The sequence below is a fragment of the Stegostoma tigrinum genome, chromosome 3, assembly GCF_030684315.1.
Source record: "Stegostoma tigrinum isolate sSteTig4 chromosome 3, sSteTig4.hap1, whole genome shotgun sequence".
Classification (NCBI taxonomy): domain Eukaryota; kingdom Metazoa; phylum Chordata; class Chondrichthyes; order Orectolobiformes; family Stegostomatidae; genus Stegostoma; species Stegostoma tigrinum.
In genome coordinates, this window is record NC_081356.1 from 28421424 (window position 1) to 28442711 (window position 21288).

The window sequence follows — 21288 nt, forward strand, 5'->3', positions numbered from 1 at the left end:
ATAGTATCTAGCAGGTATATATCCTTACCTAGGATATCTGTGTCACAGGTAGCACCACGCTTCTAAACTGGAAGCTCTAGGTCCAAACCCAAGCGTGTGCTGGCTGTTAGGAATATCAGAACGAGACAGGATGAGCTGAATGGCCACCCACTGTCTAATTTTTTGTGTTTGCTTTAAGGCTAACTGTAGGGGCAATAGGGAGTTGTCCTACGGTAACAAACAATAACTTGCATTTATGTAGCACCTTTAACGTGATCCAGCAGCTGTTTATGAGTATTGTAAGACAAAATTCGACAATGAGGCACATTAGGAACTATGGGAACAAGTTGCATAAAAATTGAAGACATAGAATTCAAGGAACATCCTTAAAGACGCAAAAGAGGTGGACAGACTCAGAGAGGGGATTCCTGGAATGGCCGATCGCATATCCCCATTTTCATTGTTCCATTGTTGACAGCTTTCAGGTGCCTAATTGCCAAGCTCTGGAATTTTCTCTACCTCTCTCATCCCTAAATAACATCTTTCAAAGTACCATTTAAAATCTAACTATTTGACTAGACTTTTATACAGAGGCATGGGATTGAAGGAGATTTAGCAGTTTGGATTAGAAACTGGCTTTCTATAAGAAGGCAATGAGTGGCGGTTGATGGAAAATATTCGGCTTGGTGTCCGGTTACTAGTGGTGTGCCTCAAGGATCTGTTTGAGACCACTGCTGTTTGTCATTTTTATAAATGACTTGGACGCAGGCATAGGTGGATGGGTTAGTAAGTTTGCAGATGACACTAAAGTCGGTGGAGTGGTGGACAGTGTGGAAGAATGTTGAAGGTTGCAGGGATAAACTGCAGAATTGGGCTGAAAGGTGGCAAATGGAGTTCATTGTGGATAAATGTGAGGTGATTCACTTTGGGAAGAATAATAGGAAGGCAGAAAACTGGGTCAATGGAAAGATTCTTGGTAGTGTGGATGTGCAGAGGGATCTTGGTGTCCATGTACATAGATCCCTGAAAGTTGCCACCCAGGTTGATAGTGCTGTTAAGAAGGTTTACAGTGTGTTAGATTTTATTGGTAGAGGGATTGAGTTCCAGAGCCGTGATGTCATGCTGTAACATACAAAATGCTAGTGCGGCCTCACCTGGAATGTTGCGTGCAGTTCTGGTCGCCCCGTTACAGGAAGGATGAGGAAGCATTGGTAAAGGTGCAGAGGAGATTTACCAGGATGTCGCCTGGTCTGGAACGAAGGCCTTATGAAGAAAGGCTGAGGGACTTGGGTCTGTTCTCATTGGAGAGAAGGCTAGGAGGGGATTTAATAGAGACATACAAGATGATCAGAGGATTAGATAGGGTGGACAGTGAGTCTTTTTCCGAGGATGATGACGTCAACTTGTACGAGGGGGCATAGCTACAAATTGAGGGGTGATGGACTTAAGACAAATGTCAGAGGCAGGTTCTTTACTCAGAGAGTGGTTAGGGCGTGGAACGCCCTGCCTGCCAATGTAGTTAACTCAACTACATTAGGGGCATTTAAACAGTCTTTGAATAAGCATATGGATGATGATGGGATAGTGTAGGGGGGTGGGCTTAGATTAGCTCACAGGTCGGAGCAACATCGAAGGCCGAAGGGCCTGTTCTGTACTGAATTGTTCTATGTTCTATATCCTATCATCTGTTTCCATGGCTCACATGAAAATTGTGAGTAGCTTTGGGAGGGTGGTAGTGGAGGGGGACAAATGTAGGGCCATCAATGTAAGACTGTCCCTAACAAGTGAAGAATTCTGAAGGAGCTTCTGCGGCCAGTGAACAGTGAAAATCTGGAATTTCTTACGATGGGGAGTGGTTGACAAAAAGAGCAGAGATACTGTTAAGGAAGAAATAATTAAAAAAAGAGAAGGCCATTCAGCTCCTCAAACCTGTTCCACAATTCAATGAGATCATGAACAGATTGAGACTTTGAATGTTTTTCAGTTTTTTTTGCTCACATGGGTGTCGCTGGCTGGCCAGCGTTTACTGCCCAACCCTAGTTGCCCTTTAGAAGGTAGTAGTGAGCTGCCTTCTTGAGACGTTGCAGTTTGCCTGCTGTGGGTTAATCCACAATGTCTTTAGGGAGGGAATTCCAGGATATTGACCCAGCAATGGTGAAGGGACAATGATATATTTCCAAATGAGGATGGTGAGTGTTTTGAAGGGAAGTTGAAGGTTGTGGTGTTCCCGTATATAGAGTCATAGAGCTGTATATAGCATGAAAACAGACTGTTAGGTCCAATTTGTCCATGCCAACCAGATATCTTATATAAATCTAATCCCATTTGCTAGCATTTAGCCTATATCCCTCAAACCCTTCCTATTCATATGCCTATCCAGATGCCTTTTAAATAGTATAACTCTACCAACCTCCACCACTTCCTCTAACAGCTCATTCCAGACATGCACCACTCTCAGCCTGAAAAAACTGCTGCTTAGATCCTTTTTCTACCTTTTCACTCTCACCTTAAACCTATGCCCTCTAGTTTTGGACTCCCCTGCCCTGGGGAAAAGACCTTGCCTATTTACCCTATCCATGCCCCTCATGATTTTATAAACCTCAGTAAGATCATTGCTCAGGCTCCAACACTCCAGGGAAAATAGCCTTAGCCTATTCAGCTTCTCTCTGTAGCACAAACCCACCAACCGTGACAACATTCTTGTAAATCTTGGGGAACCCTTATTAGTTTCACAACATCCTTTCTATAGCAGGCCACCAGAATTGAACGCAGTATTCTAAAAGTAGCCTAACCAATATCCTTTGGAGCTGCAAAATGAACTCCCAACTCCTATATTGAACGCACTGACCAGTAAAGGCAAGCATACCAAAAGCCTTCTTCAATCCTTGTTTACTTGCAACTCTGCTTTCAAAGAACTATGAACCTGCACCCTAAGGTCTCGTTGTTCAACAATACTCCCCAAGACCTTACGATCAAATTTACAAGTCCTGCCCTGATTTACCTTTCCAAAATGCAGCACCTCATATTGATCTAAATCAAACTCCATTTGGCCCTTCGGCCCATCTGATCAAGGTCCCATTGTTCTGAGTTAACCTACTTTGTTGTCCACCATATCACCAATTCTGATGTCATCTGAAAACTTACTGACCATACTTCCCTGTTCACATCCAAATCATTTACATAAATGATGAAAAACAATGGACCCAGCACTGATCCTCAGGCACACTGCTGGTCACAGACCTCAAGAATGAAAAGAAACCCTCCAACACTAACCGCGGCCTTCTACCTTTCAGCCAGTTCTGTATCCAAATGGCCAGTTCTCCCTGTATTCCATGTGATCTAACCTTGCTAACCAAACTACCTTGAGGAACCTTGTCAAATGCCTTACGGAAGTTTATGTAGATCACATCCACTACTCTGCTATCATCAATCTTCTTTGTTACTTCTTCAAAAAACTCAACCAAGTTCGTGAGACACAATTTCCCATGCACAAAGCCATGTTGACTCCTCCTAGCCTGTTGTTGTCTTTCCAAATACATGTAAATTCTGTCCTTCAGGATTCCCTCCAACACTTCGCTCACCACCAATGTCAGGCTCATTGGGCCATAGTTCACAGACTTTTCCTTATCACCTTTCTTAAATAGTGGCACAACGTTAGCCAATGTGCAGTCTTCTGGCACCTCACTGTGGCTATAGATGATACTTATATCTCAGCAAGTGCCCCAGCAATCTCTTTCCCTCACTTCCCTCAGAGTTATAGGGTACACCTCATTATGTCCCAGGGATTTATCCACCTGTGTGCAGTTTAACATGTCCTGCACCTCCACCTCTGTATTATGCACACTTTTCAAGATACCGCTTTTTATTCTCCTACATTCTATATCTTCCAAATCGTTCTCCACAGTAAATACTGATGCAAACTACTCATTTAGTATCTCACCCATCCCCTTCAGTTCCACACATAGGCAGCCTTGCTGATCTTTAAGGGGCCCTATTCTCTCCCAAGTTACCCTTTTGTCCTTAATGTCTTTATAGAATCCCCATATCTGCTGTCCCTGTCCTTCTAGATGGAAGTGGTCATGGGTTTGGAAGGTGCTGTCTGAAGATCTTTGGTGAATTTCTGCAGTGTATCATGTAGATAGTACACATTGCTGCTACTGATGTGATGCGTTGCTTTGTCCTGGATGGTATCAAGCTTCCTGAGCATTGTCTGGATGAGTGCTGCAGTTACAAGTGGGGACTATTCCACCGCACTCCTGACTTATACCTTGTAGATGGTGGGTAGGCTTTGGGCAGTCAGGAGGTAAGTTACTTACCACAGTATTTGTATTCTCTGACCTGCTCTTGTAACCGCTGTCTTTATGCAGTGAGTCCAGCTGAATTTGAATATATTGTTGATATTTGAATATATTAATAAGACGTACATTTTACTATGAGAAGTCTTTGTTCTTTTATTTACAACATTTTGCACATTTTGGAGAAAACCAATACTTCATAAAAGTAACTATATTGCATAAATAAAACACAGTACAGGTTGAAGATATGTGGCTATATTCCTGTTGCAAACCTTAACTATTATTTCGCTAATAACAAATGAAACAAAACTTTTATTTCTACATTAAACATTTTAATTTGTAAATTGCAGCCAACTTTGGAGAAGTAGTTCACCAGCGTAGGGATTCCGTTTATGGACAGTCAGTGTTCACCGCCCTAAGCAGCCATGGCAACGGCGTTAAGTAATTGCGATTTGCGCAGGGTGTTGCTACTTTAACGCCGGACAACGTTTGTTTCAGTCATATTTGTTGCTCGTGATAAACCTCACAGCCGCCGTCTTCGAAGCACAACGTGAAGTCGGTGCTACTTTCTAGGGCGAGCAGACACCTCACTTAGCCCTGGGCAAAGTGTCTCCTTAAAGGAGAAACTGAGCTAGAGAGGGGGAAAAAGAGAGACTAGAGGGAGAGGTATAACAATCAGTATAACGGGTTACTGAGGCAGACAGAAGATAATTGTGGAGGGGAGAGAACTGAGAGACAGACAGATGATTGAGGGACAGAGAAAGAGAAAGTAGACACAGTGGTAGGAAGAAACAGAGGGAGAGATAGAGGATAACTGGGGGGAAAATAAGAGACCGATTGTAGACAACTGAAGGGGAGACAGTAAGGTAATAAGACAGGGAAAGTAGAGGGAACTGGTGGGCAATAGGGTCTTGAAAAAAAGATCGAGAAGAGAGATAAGTGAAATCTGAAATACAACTGTGTGGTGGGGCGATGAAAGAGGGATAGGACGGAATTGAGACACAGGTACAATCAGGGAAAAAGACCAATCCAGTAGGAGGCAGTAAGATAGCTACAAGAATTATTGCTAGGCGAGAGATAGCGGCAACAGTGTAAAATGACAGAAAAGGGAATATAGATGACCATCATAGAAAACAGTAATTGTCACAGGATACATAAAGGAAGTAATGATAAGCCAATAGTTATAGCAAAGGTTAGTTAGATATACTTTTTAAAGAAGGAGATAGATGCCTTCATACAGACCTTCTATCAAAAGGGTAATTAGAAGTGATAGCATGTGATACAGTAATTGAGGGAGATATTTAATGTAAGGCAGCTAGCATAAAAATATTAAAAGAAATTAAAAGCAGGAAACTCAGAAAATGATGCTTAGAAAATGACAGGCACCAAGTGAAAGAAACCAAGAGACAGCGAAAAGGCAAAATAACAGAAGATAAGACCTTGTGGGCAACTAATTTTATTAACAGTTAAACTTGTAAATACATCTAACCGAGGAAGGAGAGAGGGAAAGATAGTTGTCAAATGAGGTAAAGTTATCAGAAATAAGTAACCACAGCAAGACAACTAAGTGAGACAGAAAGATAGACGACTGAGAGATTGGAGAGGCTGAGACAATTATTGAGAGAGAGAGAGCACCAAATGAGTCAAAAGGACAGGAGAGACAAAATTAACTAAGAGAGAATTGAGACGACATTTTTTTGATAAAGTGGCAAGGAATTATTGGGTGAGAGGAGCAAACCACAACAAGAGTGAGGGGAGACAGAGGGGTGCAGGGGAATAAAGAGGTTAAAACAGTGAATGAAATTTGAGTGTGAGCAAACAAGTCAATCAAGATTTGTGGGGCAGCACAATGTGGGCAAATTGGCACCTCCGTCGGAATTTTGAAGTGGATTACCCAGATCGAAAGGGTTCTCTTACTCTCCGCTCGAATCATAAGGAATATAGCAGGCCCGTGTTGGTCTGCAACTGGTGAGTGATCAAAATCAATCCTGGTTTTGTTAAATGTTGACTAATTTCTCCAACATAAAGACTTATAAAGGAACCTCTAAAGCACTTTTTCTTTGCTAGATTACCATTGATATTCTGGGATGTTGCAGCAGTTTTTCCTCTGCCACAGTGATCATAAGGGCAAAGAAGTAGTAAAGAGTAGTTGGAGAACAGGTGATGTGTGCTGTTAGTGTTGTTTGTACATAATGACAGTTTGTTTACTGGGCCATCATTTGCTGCTAAAGTTTCATTGGGGCTAATGGCATTGCCATCATTTATGTGGGAGTGTCACAGAATTGTAGAGGAGATATAATTATGCAGTTTGCTCCACTACCCTCTTAGCTTTACAAAGCAATATTCAGTTATCTTCGTTGCATAGATAAGACAGTAGGAAGTTACTGCATTTGCATGGTATGAGCAGGCTTGAAGGGCCAAATGGTCTATTCCTGTTTCTTATCTTAAGTAATAGCAAGGGTAATGAAAGCAATCTATTATGGAAGACTGACATAATAAAACAAAGAACTGCAAATACTGGAGAACTGAAACAAACAAAAACAGAAATTGCTGGCAAAACTTAGCAGGTTTGGCAACACCTTGCGAGTGAAAACAGAGTTAAGGTTTCAAGCCCAGTGACCTTTCTTCAGAACTGATTAAATTTGTTATTTCAGTGCTGCACAGCACTGATAGACTTGAAGTTTGCTAGACTCATAACAGATATGGACAGACCATCTAATGAGAATGTAAGTAGATTGAGCCTGAACTCATTGGACATAAAATAATGAGAAGTAACCTTATTGAAACATACGTGATTCTTTGGGAATCGACAGGATAGATGTGGAAAAGTTGTTTCCCCTTATGAAAGAATCTACGACTGGAGGGCATGATTTCAATATAAGCGATTGAACATGGATAGAATCGATAGCCAGAGACTTTTCCCCAGGGCAGGACTGACTGCCACAAGGGGTCATAGTTTTAAGGTGTTAGGAGCAAGGTATAGAGGAGACGTCAGAGGGAGGTTCTTCACCCAGACAGCTGTGAGTGCATGCAATAGTTTGTCAGTGGTAGTCGTGAAAGCGGAGTCAATAGTGACATTTAAGCGACTACTGGACGTGCACATGGACAGCAGTGAATTGAGGGGAATGTGGGTTAGGTTATTTTATTTTTGGATTAGGATTATTCCACGGCACAACATCATGGGCCAAAGGGCCTGTACTGTGCTGTACTTTTCTATGGTCTATATTCTAACATTTAAGACAAAGGTGAGGACGAATTTCTTTTCTTAGGCGGTAGTGAATTTGTGGAATTCTTTATTACAAAGGGCTGAGTCATTAAATATACCATTTAAGGCTGAGAGAGATGTTTTTAATCAGTAAAGGAACCGAGGGTTATGGGGAAAAGGCAGGAAAGTGAAGTTGAAGATTATCAGATCAACTGGATTTCATTGAATGACAGAGCAAACTCTATGGGCCAAATGGTCTACTTCTGCTCCTTTGCCTTATGTCTTTTGGTCTTGTGTCCTCATGACACAGGAGTCAAACTCATACTCCCAACTTGTTGACTTTGTGTGGTCCCCTACTACCTGTGAGAAACAGGACAGGTCTGACTCCTTGAGATTCTCTGTGCATTTCTTCTCTACAACACTAACAGTGCCGCTATAATCCCTGTGCCGGCAAACGTAGTTGTTGGGACCTGCTTTCTTGTCTTGTCCCTCGGTGGTGTCTTGGTTGAAGCGATGAGCACTGAGAAAACGACATGAAGAGTTCTTCAGTGTGGCTGTGATCTTTCTGACCCAGGTTAACCATTTCTGTAGTGCTGTCCCAGTGGTCCTTTGGATCAGTCGGTGTTTGTTGTCTAGTGCTGCATTTCAGCCTCTGCTTACTCCACTTACTGTCGCCCCTGTCTGCCGCTAATGTGCATACCTTTCACATGGTGTAAATCTAATCACTATGATTAGGTATCATGCAAATTAAGCTGTACTTTAAATATACATCATGAATCATGGGGAAGCATGGGGACAATGAAAGAGATCATTTGGTCCATTCTGTCAGTGCTAACTGTAAAACAGATCAGATTGCTCCTATTTTCTCAACAACAGTATTTTCCCCATAAAATACCTGACAATTTCCTTTTGAAAGATACTATTTAATCTGATTCCAACAACTTCTGGGCAACATGTTTGAGATTACAAAAAATTACTGATTTTCTTGTTAATCACCATAAATCTGAGTCTTCTCATTACTGACCCTCCAGTCCCCAAAACATTTCTCCTTACTTGGTCTACCAAAGTCCTTCAGGATTTTGCCCATCTCTATTAAATTTCCTCTTAGTTTTATCTGCCCTAAGAAGAATACTCCAGCCTCTCCGCATATCCCAGGAAACATTTGAGAAAATTTCCCTTGCACTGTCGTCAAGGCTGTGACATTGTTTTCAAATGAGGATAGGCTGGGATTGTCTTCCTTGGAGACCTGATAGAAATGTATAAGACACAGCAACACCGACAGAATGCATAGGAAGGCACTTTTTCCATGGTTAGAGGAATCACTGAACGGGGACATACAGTTAAGGTAAGAGGTAGAGTTGAGGAGACATTTTATTCATGCCCAGAGTGTGGGAGTCAGAAACGCTCATAACATTTAAGCTGTGTTTAGATGTTCACTTGTGTTGCTAGAGTCTCTAGGGTTTTGGGCCAAAAGCTGGAACCTGGGATCAATGTAGTCAGATCTTTGTTGACTGGCATAGACATAAAGGGCTGAATGGCCTCCTTTAGTGCTGTAAATGTCTGAGTTTTGGAGCCCAAGGTTACTTTGAGAACACCTTCTAAACCGCTGAACTCTACCACCTAGAAGGAATTGGGCCAACAGATATATGGGAACACCACCCTCTTTGCTTCTCATCCCATCCTGAGTTGGAAGTATCTTGCTGTTTCTTCACTGCTTGCCAGGTGAAAATGCTGGGACTCCCTTCTAGGCAGTATTGTGAATGTACCACATGGACTGCACTGGTTTATGTAGACAACATAGCTCCATCTTCTCCAGGGCAAATAGGGATGAGCAATAAAGCCAAAAATGCCCACATCTCTTGAATGAATAATTTTAAAAATGGATTCAATGCTCCAACTATGGCCTAACAAGAGTTTTAATGTCTTTACCTTTGCAGGTATCAGCACAGAGAAGCAGAACCTAAAGACTATGATATGGATGCTATCCCAGAGGGACACTGGAAAAACCTACACCGCTCAACGTACAAACGGTTGACAAGTTTTCCTTCAGGAGTAAGCAACTAATTTGGATTATTAAATGAATCCATTGTTCCTACTTTGTAATCTGTGTTCGATTTTATTTTTAGGCTGACAAGCCAAGAGCCATCATTTGACTCAGAACTATACAGTACAGAAACAGACTCTTCAGTCCAACAGTCCAAGCTAACCATGTTCCCCAACTAGGCTAGTCCCTACTGCCTGCACTTGGCCCATATCTGTCCAAACCCTTACTGCTTATGAACATATCCAAATGTCTTTTAAACGTTCTCTGGCAGTTCATTCCACACGTGAACCACTCTCTGAATAAAAAAAAAAGTTGGCCCTCATGTTGTTTTTATATCTTTCTTCTCTCACCTTGATAATATGCCCCCTAATTTGAACTTGCCCCATCCTAGAGAAAAGACCCTGTCATTCACCTTATCTATGCTCCTCATGATTTTATATATCTCAATAAGGTCAGTCCTTAACCCCCTAGGCTCCAGTGAAAACAGTCTTAGTCTTTCCAGTCTGTTTTTGTAACTCAAACCCTCCATTCCCAGCACCATCGTGGTAAATGTTTTCTGAACCCTCCCAAGTTTAAAAATATTCTTCCTATAACAGGGTGACCAGAACTGCACATAGTACTACAGAAGAAGCCTCACCAACGTCCTGTACAACCTCAACATCATGTCCCAATTCCTATACTGAAAGGTCTCAAAATAGATTTTGGCAAAGCTTGTTGTACTGATGGATTGCATAGACATCCAAGCAGATTGATGACAGGTAGCAGGATGCCTTTGGTACAAACTGGTCCATTCAACCTGATTAAACAAGGTTTCCCTATTTTTAGGAAGAACCTTGAAAGATGCAATGAAAACTCGAATTGATACAGCATGTGAAATATTAGAGACTAAACTGTGACCTTGGAGATAATCTGACCTCGAATTTTCTCTCCATGGCTCAGTGGGCAGAATTTCTCACCCTTGGGTCTTAGGATGAGGTTATAATTCATTCAAGACTTGTATGCCTTTGTAGAAGTAAACTTGCACCAAGAATATTTAGGGTTCAATTCCCAGTCTTAAAAACTTGAACGTATAAACCAGCTGGCATTCCCAGTGCAGTTTTGAGGAATACTGCACTGTTGGTGGTATTAACTTTTGCAGAAGATGTTAAACAAAGGTCATCCCTAGATATATGTCTGAAAGAAATATTAAAGAGAGCCATAAGCACCATCCACTGGGGTGATCTGGTTGTCCAAAAAATCTCTGTGACACTGACCAAGAAATTCCAGTGAAGAGGTGGCCTTTGCAGTACCATAGATTAAAGTTGAATATCAGAGCCATGCAGAAATCCCAACATAGCTAACACCGCAGAAATTGCCTGGGAATTTAAACTTTCCTTGGGGCAATTGCCTGACATCTGGAACAGTGCTCCTTCTATGTATTTTTACTCAGTGTGTCCCAACCACTGTGCTTGACAGCGACTTTCAAAACCAGAAATCAATGTGCCAGCGCACTGACCATTGTGTGCAAAACCTCAGAGTGGTTGCAGCCACACAGCTCATAAAGAATACTCATCTAGAATCCTCTGAACTCTGAGATACAATGGGAGTCTTCAGAGGCTTTTGACACACTTAAGCTGAATATTTACTGGGAAAACATAGAGGATTGAAAACCTACACCTTCTCCTGGAATAATAAGGAAACTGACCCCTCCAATGAACTGCATAATTGCTGACCCCATGATTATACTCCTTCCACCTTGACCCCCGACATCTTGCCCTCCCCCATTTCTATAACTTCATTCAGCACTATTCCAATCCAAGATCCCTCCAATCCTCTAACTCTGGCCACTCGAACATTTCTGGTTCCACTCACTGCTCCATTGGTATCTATGCATTCAGTTGCTGCAGCCCTAAATTCTGAAATTCCCTGAACCTTTCCAGACCTTCTCTTTCCCTCCTCCATTAAAAAGTGCTCCTTAAACCTACCTCTTTGACCAAGCTTTTGGCTAACTGCCCTATAATCACCATATTTGGCTCGGTGTCAGATTATATTCAATAACCACCCCTGTGAAATTACTTTGGAGATTCCGCTACATTGAAAATGCAGATAATTGTACGCCATTGTGTGTAGTCTAACATATTCGTAATTTCTCAAGATTAAGCTTCTTTTGCTGTGAGCATCAATTCAGAGTAATCCCATTAACATTTTTTTCAATTTCCCATTCTTTGTTGGGTTTAACTGGGTAGAACCTTCGGTACCAAATAGGAAGGCACTTCTTTGCACAAGGACTCATGGAAGTCTGCAGCTGTCTCACCCCAAAAAGCTTTTGAGGCTTTGGGCTGATTTAAAAAATAATTGTGGTTGACAAGATTTTCGCTGGTTAAAGATATTTACAGTTACAGTACCAAGGTAGATAGAAGGAGTTAAGATACAGATCAGCCATGTTTTAACAGAATGACAGGTTTACAGCACTGGAGGGCTTCCTGCTGCTCCTGCATTCCTTTTTGCTGGTCAGCATTAACACCAATGTTGGGATTTAGTGGCGATTTTGTAGGACTCCTAGTTTCTTCAGTGTTGGAAGAAGCGAATGAAATTAAAGTCTGACTGTTTTGTTGCAGGACTGGAGCACCACATCCGAAGCATTCATGTCTCAAATTAGTTTTAAGGAGGATTATCGACTAAGGGAAAAAATGCCATTAATGGATCAGAAAACAGCTGCAAAAGAACTTCGTAAGAGGTAAGATGTTGAGAGAATGCTACAGTTGACTAATTTAAAGTGTTTTCATGAAAACTTTAAGTGTTGACGAATTATAAACACGATGAGGCAATTTATTTTCTTTACAATACCTGTGCTAATGTTTTGACATGGCTGGGTGTCAACGTTTGTTTGATAGTCATTCTACTGAATGACTTGCCGTGTTTCACTGCAAGTTGTTGTTACATGTGCACATATATAACAATAGCTTTCATAGTAGTCATGTCAGTAGGTGGCGATGTGGTTATGGATTTCAATATCAATTCTATCTGTTTTAGCATCACAGATAAAATGGGGCTAAATGAACACGTTGAGTCAAGACTTCTGCTACGCCACCGTTTCAGACCATGACCAATGTAGTATTATGTGACTTGTCCGTACCATTTTGTATTAGCCGCCCACCTTTACACCGATCTGATGGTCTCCTTCTGCAGTCATTGTTCCGACTGTTACAAAATACATCTCACCCATTGACCTGACTGAACCAAATTTTCGTATGATGTACAGTGATTTCTCAGAAATATCTCTCCAACGATGTTTTCTTCCTAATTGCTTCTATCCATAGCTAGGCTCAGTTGGCTGCATGGCTTATTTGCAATGCAGGTTGACGCCAATAGTGACAGGACAGGGCTGGGGGTTGGTAGGGTTTTATTTCTCTGAGGTTACCATGAAAGTCCCATCTTCTCAACTTTGCCCCTAGCCTGAGTTGTGGTCACCTTCAGGTTGAATCTCTTTCTGAGACAGCAGCATTATGGTTCCCTGGCAACAATGGTGACTTTATTTTATACACAGGTGATAAAGATAATTCCGCTTTTTGCAGTGAGAATGCTGATTTCTACACATTGGAAATGCCTTCTTTCCCTTTGTTTGATGTTCCCTGCAGTATTTGCATCCTGCCCTTTGTCCATGATTAGTCTGCCCTTCAGACTCAGAATGTCAATCAATGTAATGAAAGGTCTGGTCTTTTCTGCCATGAATATGCTGGAGCTTCAGATTTACAAGCTTTACAGTTACTTTCCTGAGAGTACGCTTCTCCTCCCTCAGTGGATGTGCTCTCCCTGAAGGACCTCTTATGCCTAATATAATCCTGATTTGAATTAGATTATCTTGTATTTGCACAGGATTCTGAGATGAGCTAAAGTAGTCACGTATTCATAGAATCAGAGAAGCCTTACTGCACAAAAGGAAGCCATTCAGCTTATTGTGCTGTACCTGCATTGCGCTCTTCAACTGCTTTTAGTGACAACTTTCACAGCTCTGAACATTGCTTTGTCTCTTTGTTGGTAACTGCATTCCTGTACAGCACTTCAGCACTCAATCTCAGCTTGACTTTAACGCCATGTTATGACCTTAGAGAACAACTGTCTGGTCTGCACTGTCTTTATTGAAAACTGGCTGCAAAATGAACTCCCTCCCCCATTCAGTACTTTATGTTCAAGATCACATGGCAACAGCAAGCCAGGAATGACGTTGGTACAGTATTTCTTTTCTGTCCCAAACACAGTCGTAGCTTTTCTCATTTCCTTGCTTGTTTCCTCACTTTGGGGGTTCAGGAGAAGGAAGCAGCGAGTGAGACCATGGGCAGGAGAGGAAGCAAGTAAGAAGATTGACCAGCAAAATGGGGCGGCACGGTGGCTCAGTGGTTAGCACTGCAGCCTCACAGCACCAGGGACCCGGGTTCGATTCCAGCCTTGGGCGACTGTCTGTGTGGAGCTTGCATGTTCTCCCTGTGTCTGCGTGGGTTTCCTCCGGGTGCTCTGGTTTCCTCCCACAGTCCAAAGATGTGCAGGCTAGGGCATTGGCCATGCTAAATTGCCCGTAGTGTTCAGGGGTGTGTGGGTTATATGGGGATGGGGATAGATCTGGGTGGGATGCTTCAAAGAGCACTGTGGACTTGTTGGGCCGAAGGGCCTGTATCCATACTATAGGGAATCTAAGAAAAAGATGTCAGCCAGCAACAGTGTTGGCCAGTGACAGAATTATTCGATAGGAGAGAGTTGGAAGTGGAACAGGAGGGAGTTGGTGAGTGGGAGAAGCTGGCAAGTGAAGGTCAACAAGTGGGGGAGCATTGATGAAGGAGTGGGAGAGAATGAATGACTGTGAAAGGCTGGCAGATGGGAGGTTGTCAGCAGGGCTTTGAGCAGCAGAGAGCTGGGGAGGGAAAGAATCAATAGATGACAGAGAGTTGGATGCAGTTGAGAATTGCGGAAGGAGAACATGTTGAGTAAGAAGCAAGAGAGAGTCAGCCAGCAGGAAAGTTAGCTAGTAGTAGAAGAAGGAGGGATTGGAAAGTGAGCAGAAAAAGAAAATGGCTAGTAAGAGAGCAGGCCAGCGAGTGGAGAGCTGGTGAACAGGATGATCAGCGAACAGGAGAGAACCAGGATGGAGGGGGAGACAGTCAGCAAATGGGAGTGAGTTAATGGGCAGAAGAGCTCACTAGTGGGAGAATTAGTGAGCGAGAGGGTAGGCGAATGGAAAAGTGTTAGGGAGGGAATGGGGGAAGAGTTGGCTCAAAGGAGGAGCTGGCGTACGGGAATGGGGACAAGCATTAAGTAAGGAAAAAGAGTTGGTGTATTTCTTTTATATATTATTACATAATCCTAATTTTTAAAAGAAGTTCATTTACAAATCTATGAATTTCAGTATGCATAGTATTTCACCATAATAGTTTAATATTGCAGCGTTTTCTGACAAGAAAAGTGTAGTGGAAGCTAAATGCAGATTTTCTACTAATTAGAACTTTTTGTTTATATTCTCTCAAAGTTGCACTTCCCATGAACACATCTACAAAGTTAAATGAGAAATGGATACGAAGGAAATATGTGAAACAAGTGGGGATGTTTTGAACTGCATACACATTAGCAGAGAGGAGGTGTTTGCACCCTTAAAGCGCAATAAGATGGATAAATCCCTTGGGCCTGATCAAGTCCATCCTTGGATGTTGTAGGAAGCTGGCGAAGAAATTGCAGAAGCCCTTGCAGGGATTTTTGTTTCATTTTTAGCCACTGGTGAAGTTCTGGAAGACTGGAAGGTGGTTAATGTTGTTCCATTGTTTAAGAACAGTAGCAAAGATAAGCCATGAAACTGCAGGCCAGTGAGCCTGACATCAGTGGTAGGCAAGTTATTGGAGATGACACTGAGGGACAGGATCAACTAATATTTGGCTGGTCAAGATCTGATTAGGGATAGTCAGCATGAATTTGTGCATGGCAATGTCAACAAATCTTTTAGAATTTTTTGCACAGGTAACCAAGAGAATGGATGAGGGTAGGGCAGTGGATGTTGTCTACATGGGATTTAGTAAAGCCTTTGACAAGGGCCCGCATGGCAGGCTAGCTGTGAAGGTTAGAGCACGTGGGATCCAAGGAGAGCTAGCTAATTGGATTCAAAATTGGCTTGATGGTAGGAAACAGAAGGTGATGGTTGAAAATTATTTCTTGGAATGGAGGCCTGTGACTAGTGGTGTGCTACAGAGGTTGGCGCTAGGGCCTATGTTATTTCTTGTTTACTTAAATGATCCGGATATGAATGTATAAGGCATGATTAGTGAGTTTGCGGATGATACAAAACTAGGAAGTATCGTTGATAGCAAAGAAGGTTATCAAAAATTTCAAAGGGACCCTGATCAGATGGAGAATTGGCTGAGGACTGGCAAATGTAATTCAATACAGATAAGTGTGAGGTGAGTCAAATCAAGGTAGGACTGATACAGTAAATGGTAAGGGCCTGAGGAGTGTTGTAGAACAGAGGGACCTAGGAGTACAAGTATGTGGTTCATTGAAAGCAGTGGTCCCCTGGGGACGGGGTGTGTGTTTGTGTGTCTGTGTATGTATGCGAGAAGAAGGCTGGCCTTCATCGATCAAGGCATTGAGTATAGGAGGTGGGATGTTATGTTACAATTGTATAAGTCATTGGTGAAGCTGCGCTTGGAGTACTGTGTATGATTTTAGTTCTGTTGTAGGAAAGACACAGTTAAATTGGAAAGTATGCAAAGAAGATTTACAAGGATGTTTCCAGGACTAGTAGGTCTGAGTTTCAGGGAGAGGTTAGCCAGGATAGGACTTTATTCCGTGGAATGTAGGAGAATGAAGGATGACCTTATTGAAGTAGACGAAATCGTGATGGGCATATATAGGATGAATGCATATAGTCATTTTCCCAGAGAGGAGGACTTGAAAACTAGAGCCTAGGCTTAAGGTGTGAGGGGATGTATTTAAGAAGGACATGTCTGGCAAATTCTTCTTGCAGAGAGTAGTGCATTAAGAAGGACATGACTGGCAAATTCTTCTTGCAGAGAGTAGTGCATATATGGACAAGGCTGCAGGAGAATGTGTTTGAGGTACAATAGCAACATTTTTTAAAAAATTGGATAGGTACATAGATGAGAAGGGTTTAGAGGGATATGGACCAAGTACAGGCAATTGGAACTACCTGAGTGGGCAGCATGGACCAGTTTGGGCCAAAGGGCCTGTTTCCATGCTGTATTACTCAAAACTCTGACTCTAAATTACTGCACTCAATCAGTTTGAAATTATTCTGTCAGGTAAGTTTCCAAATCTTAATTTTCTACCACTTATCAAAGAAACTAAATTTGTAAAGTGAAACCATTTCAATGCAAATGCTCCTTGCCTTCAGGCATGGGCCACTTGAAAACCTTTCCCTTCTTTGGTTAATTCAGCAGGCTTTCTATACTCCAACTTATGTTGAGCTTGGCCCAGACATCTCCCCTCTGAGACATGCATTTATTGCAAGATGAAATTGTTCATAACCATTTTTAACCTTAAATTGAAAGTTATTTGATGACTGTTTTAGTAACAAATGTAGCCAGTGTTGATTCTGACTTGGCTACGACACATTTTGATGTCATCAATGAACCAACAACTATATTTTTGCAATGTAGAAGGATAAAGGCAGCAGATGCATGGCAGCAACACATTCTGCAGGTTATCCTGAAAGCCTCACATCGTCTTGAGTTGGAACAATATTGCCATACCTTCACTGTCACTGTGTCAAAATCTGGGAAATCCCTTTACTGATAGTGTACCTACACCATATCCACTGCTGTGATGGAAGAACGCAGCTCACCACCACCTTCTCGACTATGATGATCCCTGCTGATGGCATTACTGGGCAAGGAAAATGCCAGATAGAAATCTGGCTTAATAGGTCATATTTTGTTTTTTTTATTTTAGCTTTAATGTGGTCGTTTCCCACTGAAACATAAGCACACAATGATGCAGATTTGGTTTTTATCAATACCGAGAGGAGAAGATTAGTAATCAAAAGAAATGAACATAGGAAAAAAGCAAACATTTTATATATAACATATGTTTAAAGATTTGAAACACACAGTAAAAATGCAATCCCATCAATCCCACAGCATCTTATTATAGTGCTCAAACATCATAGAGAATGTCCTTTTCTATCCCAGATTGAATATAATTCAGCTGTGGCTTCAATTCCTTGTCAGGAGAAACTGATAGCTTCTTCTTTGATAAGTTATAGAACTGGGCATAAATTTTCCCTGCTTCTAATAACACCTTCAGTGTTTTAACTAAACACTTCTGGTCTGGAAAGGTAATTTTTTTTTTAAACTTCTTCCTTTCTTAGGACTTACTGCCTTACAAATCCAGCATCAGCTAAAACCCCCATCAGAACTGTACCTTCTGAATTTCTTTTAAAGAAAAGCAATGGGTGTTTCCCCTAATCAAAAGAAAGCAAAACCTGACAATCTAAACTTGAATTTGATGCCCAATTGTTTACATTAGGAAAAATGTACAGGTAAACAATGTAAACAAAACCCCTTTACTCTCCAGTATGTTATTAAAATAAGTCACTATGGCTACAGAAATACTGACAAGATATTCATTTAAGCCCTTTCATAAAATCCATATGCCACTGGTTCACATTCGTAACTCTGAACTCAACAGTAAATGATATTAAAATGTATATAAATTGTGCACCTCGTATAACAATGCCAATTAGGGTAAGGTAATAAATGCTACCCTAGACCACCATATCCATATCCCATGATCAAATGTGAATGCCTTCAGACTCCCTTCCATGCATGAGAGAGAATTTCTGTCTCGAGTGTACCTGAAGAGCTAGGCAAACACGGAATTTTAATTTCCAAAGTGAAGTTATAGTTTAAATATCAGCTCAAACTCATTTTCATTATCATGCAGGTAAAATTGTCCATGAACCAGTGAAATTGAGCTGCAGTGACAGTACAGAATTGTTACCTTTTTAACTTTGCTTTGAAGAATATTACTTGATGTATTAAAGATTGATAATCTAGTATATTTTGATAAATGGGTTTATCACTAAAATGAGCATTTTAAATCAATGTCTTGCCAGTATCCAAGTTTAAAATCACTGAAAATGACTTTCAGACAAAACATCTTGAACCATTTACTGGCTTAATTTGAAAGACAATTTCTTGGTAAAACAGCTTTTAAATATTAAAATAAAAATTTTCAAAATGGGCCAGCTTGTGTCTATGCATTGAAAATTACCAGCTCATGGTGAAAAATCATAGAATCCCTACAGTGTGGAAACAGGCCCTTCGGCCCAACAAGTCCACACCAAACCTCAGAGCATCCCACCCAGACCCATCCCCCTATAACCCACCTAATCTACACATCCCTGAACACTACGGGCAATTTACCATGGCTAATCCACCTAAGCTGCACATCTTTGGACTGTGGGAGGATACTGGAGCACCCAGAGGAAACCCACGCAGACACAGGGAGAATGTGCAAACTCCACACAGACAGTCGCTCGAGGCTAATCTTCTAAATGGTTTGCAATCTAGACATGTTTGTAGAGACCGATATTATCCTGTCCTAGTTTGTAAAACCTGGAGAACAGTTCACAAAAACTTGATTTTACACCGGTCATGATTTACACTTGAAATTCCTTGCTGTTTTGACTGCTGTTAGACAGATTGCACTCATAAAGCCTGTACAAAATAGCAGAAACTGCTGGTGGGAATGACTACTCCCACTATAATTTGTACTGTGCTCATAAGTGAGCAATGTTTTCTTGGATGCACTGGCTAGATTTGGGGTCTGGATTGCTGGTTACGATAGCGCTGTGTGATTGTGTCATTTGATTATTCTGCCAGAACAAAGCTGCTTGTAGAAATGTTTACACCAATGTGGTGGATAATTTGGCAGCAATTGCTGGAAGAATTCCGAATTTAAAAAAAATTTTAAAAACTCATCCTAATCATCCCATTTGGACAACTTCCTTCTTAACTCCTCCACCTTCCCCATGACCACCAAAAGTAGACATGGTTATAGATACTTTTTAGAACTTGAATAATAATATTCATGTGGAGGGGTGTCTGTGTATAATAAAACATGCATTTATATAGCATCTTGAATACAATCAAATGCTCTTCATATTATTAGGCATTATTTTGTTCCGAGCCATGTATGGAGTTATTAAGACATGCAGCAAATGCTTGGTCAAACAGGTCAGTTTTAAAGAGTGTTTTGAAGAGGGTTGTTGGACTGGAGGTGATTTCAAAGATAGTGGGAGATGGGGGCTTGCAGAAGGTTTTTGAGCATGAAAGTTGATGCATTTTCTCACAATTGAGTTTCAGTATCTGCTCTATATAAGTGTTGGTTCATAATTCTGGCCTTCTGGATTACAGAACAACCCCAGTGATGCTAAGTAGCTTGGTTTCAGTTTTCACCGTTTAATTATCAGAAAAGAATGCATTCTCAAGTGATTTGAGGCTCAAGAGGTGTGCCACGATACAGTGACACTGAAAGGGCTGTAAATATTTAACCAAGGGTTGTTGTTGCTGGCAATGGTGTGTCCAATACATTTTATTCTATAAGTGAGCATATATTCACTTGATAAAAGGTGGAAAAAAGCTCTCTATGAACTTTGTGAGAAAACTTTAACATTCCCCCTCTCATACTCACTATGTCTTGCTACAATCATACAAAAGTAAATGTGTGATTGAATTAGGGCAAAAAGACTATTCTGTAAATAAGACCTGGAACAAATAGGCTATGAAACAGTCCAATCTCTTATTTTACAAAACTCACAAATGCCGTATAAATGACTGAGAATTTAATGGACTCACTGACAATATAGGATCTATGGACTTTCAAGAAAATTGTAGAGAGCAGTAAATGTTTTATTTTTATTCTGCAAATTATGGAGATCTGCATTTTGCAACTTAATGTTATTTGCATACTGAAAGTTGCAAAAGGCAATTTTTAAATGTTATGCTTTATTTTTATTAGAATGACATCTACAACAATGTTACAAATTATAATGACTTCTACTTGTATTGTCATCACGACCATTTTTCAATAAACCATTATCTATCTAAGCAGAATAAGTTTCCTTTTCAAATTGCAGAACTGCCGGGGGCCTTGATACAAAAGCAAATGCAGCTCTACCAAGGCATCCTCCAGACTATTCAAAACTGTGAGTGTTTTTTTGAGTTTTACATAAAATTAAATTTAAGAAGGGCTATGTTGAAATAAAGTAAACTTTAATTTGAGTTAATCTATGCATTTCAATATCATTCTTAAGTTATACTTGTGCCATATTGGAAAAAAAAGTCCTTCTGTACACCATTGTGTAATAAAGCAGAAGTAAAGCAGAGAGCGAGATAGAACTGATAAAGTAAACTATGTTTATTTTAATGCAAGACGCCTAATGGCTAAGGCAAATGAACTAAGGGCAGGGTTGGGAATACAGGCCTGGGATTTCATAGCAATTACAGTGATATGGCTTAGGGATAGACAGGACTGGCAGCTTAATGTTCTAGAGTATAAATGCTGTGGGAAGAATAGGAAGTGGGGGAACAGCATTTTTGATTAGGGATAACATTACAGCTGTACTTAGGGAGGATATTCTGGAGAGTGCATCTAGGGAGGTTATTTGGGTGGAACTGAGAAGTCAGAAAGGGATGATCACCATGCTGGGATTACACTGTAGACCCTCAAATAATCAGTGGGAAATTGAGAAACAAATTTGTAAGGAGATCTCAGTAATCTGTAAG

General features: G+C 41.0%; 1 protein-coding gene across 2 annotated transcripts in view; it reads left to right on the forward strand.

Moving 5' to 3' along the window:
* Positions 1-4760: 4760 nt before the first annotated feature.
* LOC125451038 (cilia- and flagella-associated protein 95-like) overlaps positions 4761-21288 on the forward strand; it is a 36194-nt gene continuing 19666 nt past the window's right edge. For both annotated transcript variants that reach the window (XM_048527714.2, XM_048527712.2), the window contains exons 1-4: positions 4761-6242; positions 9417-9531; positions 12121-12239; positions 20640-20708. In XM_048527714.2, coding sequence (XP_048383671.1) covers positions 6124-6242; positions 9417-9531; positions 12121-12239; positions 20640-20708 — 422 coding nt within the window. In that variant the 5' untranslated portion in view covers positions 4761-6123. The remainder of the gene's footprint in view (positions 6243-9416; positions 9532-12120; positions 12240-20639; positions 20709-21288) is intronic.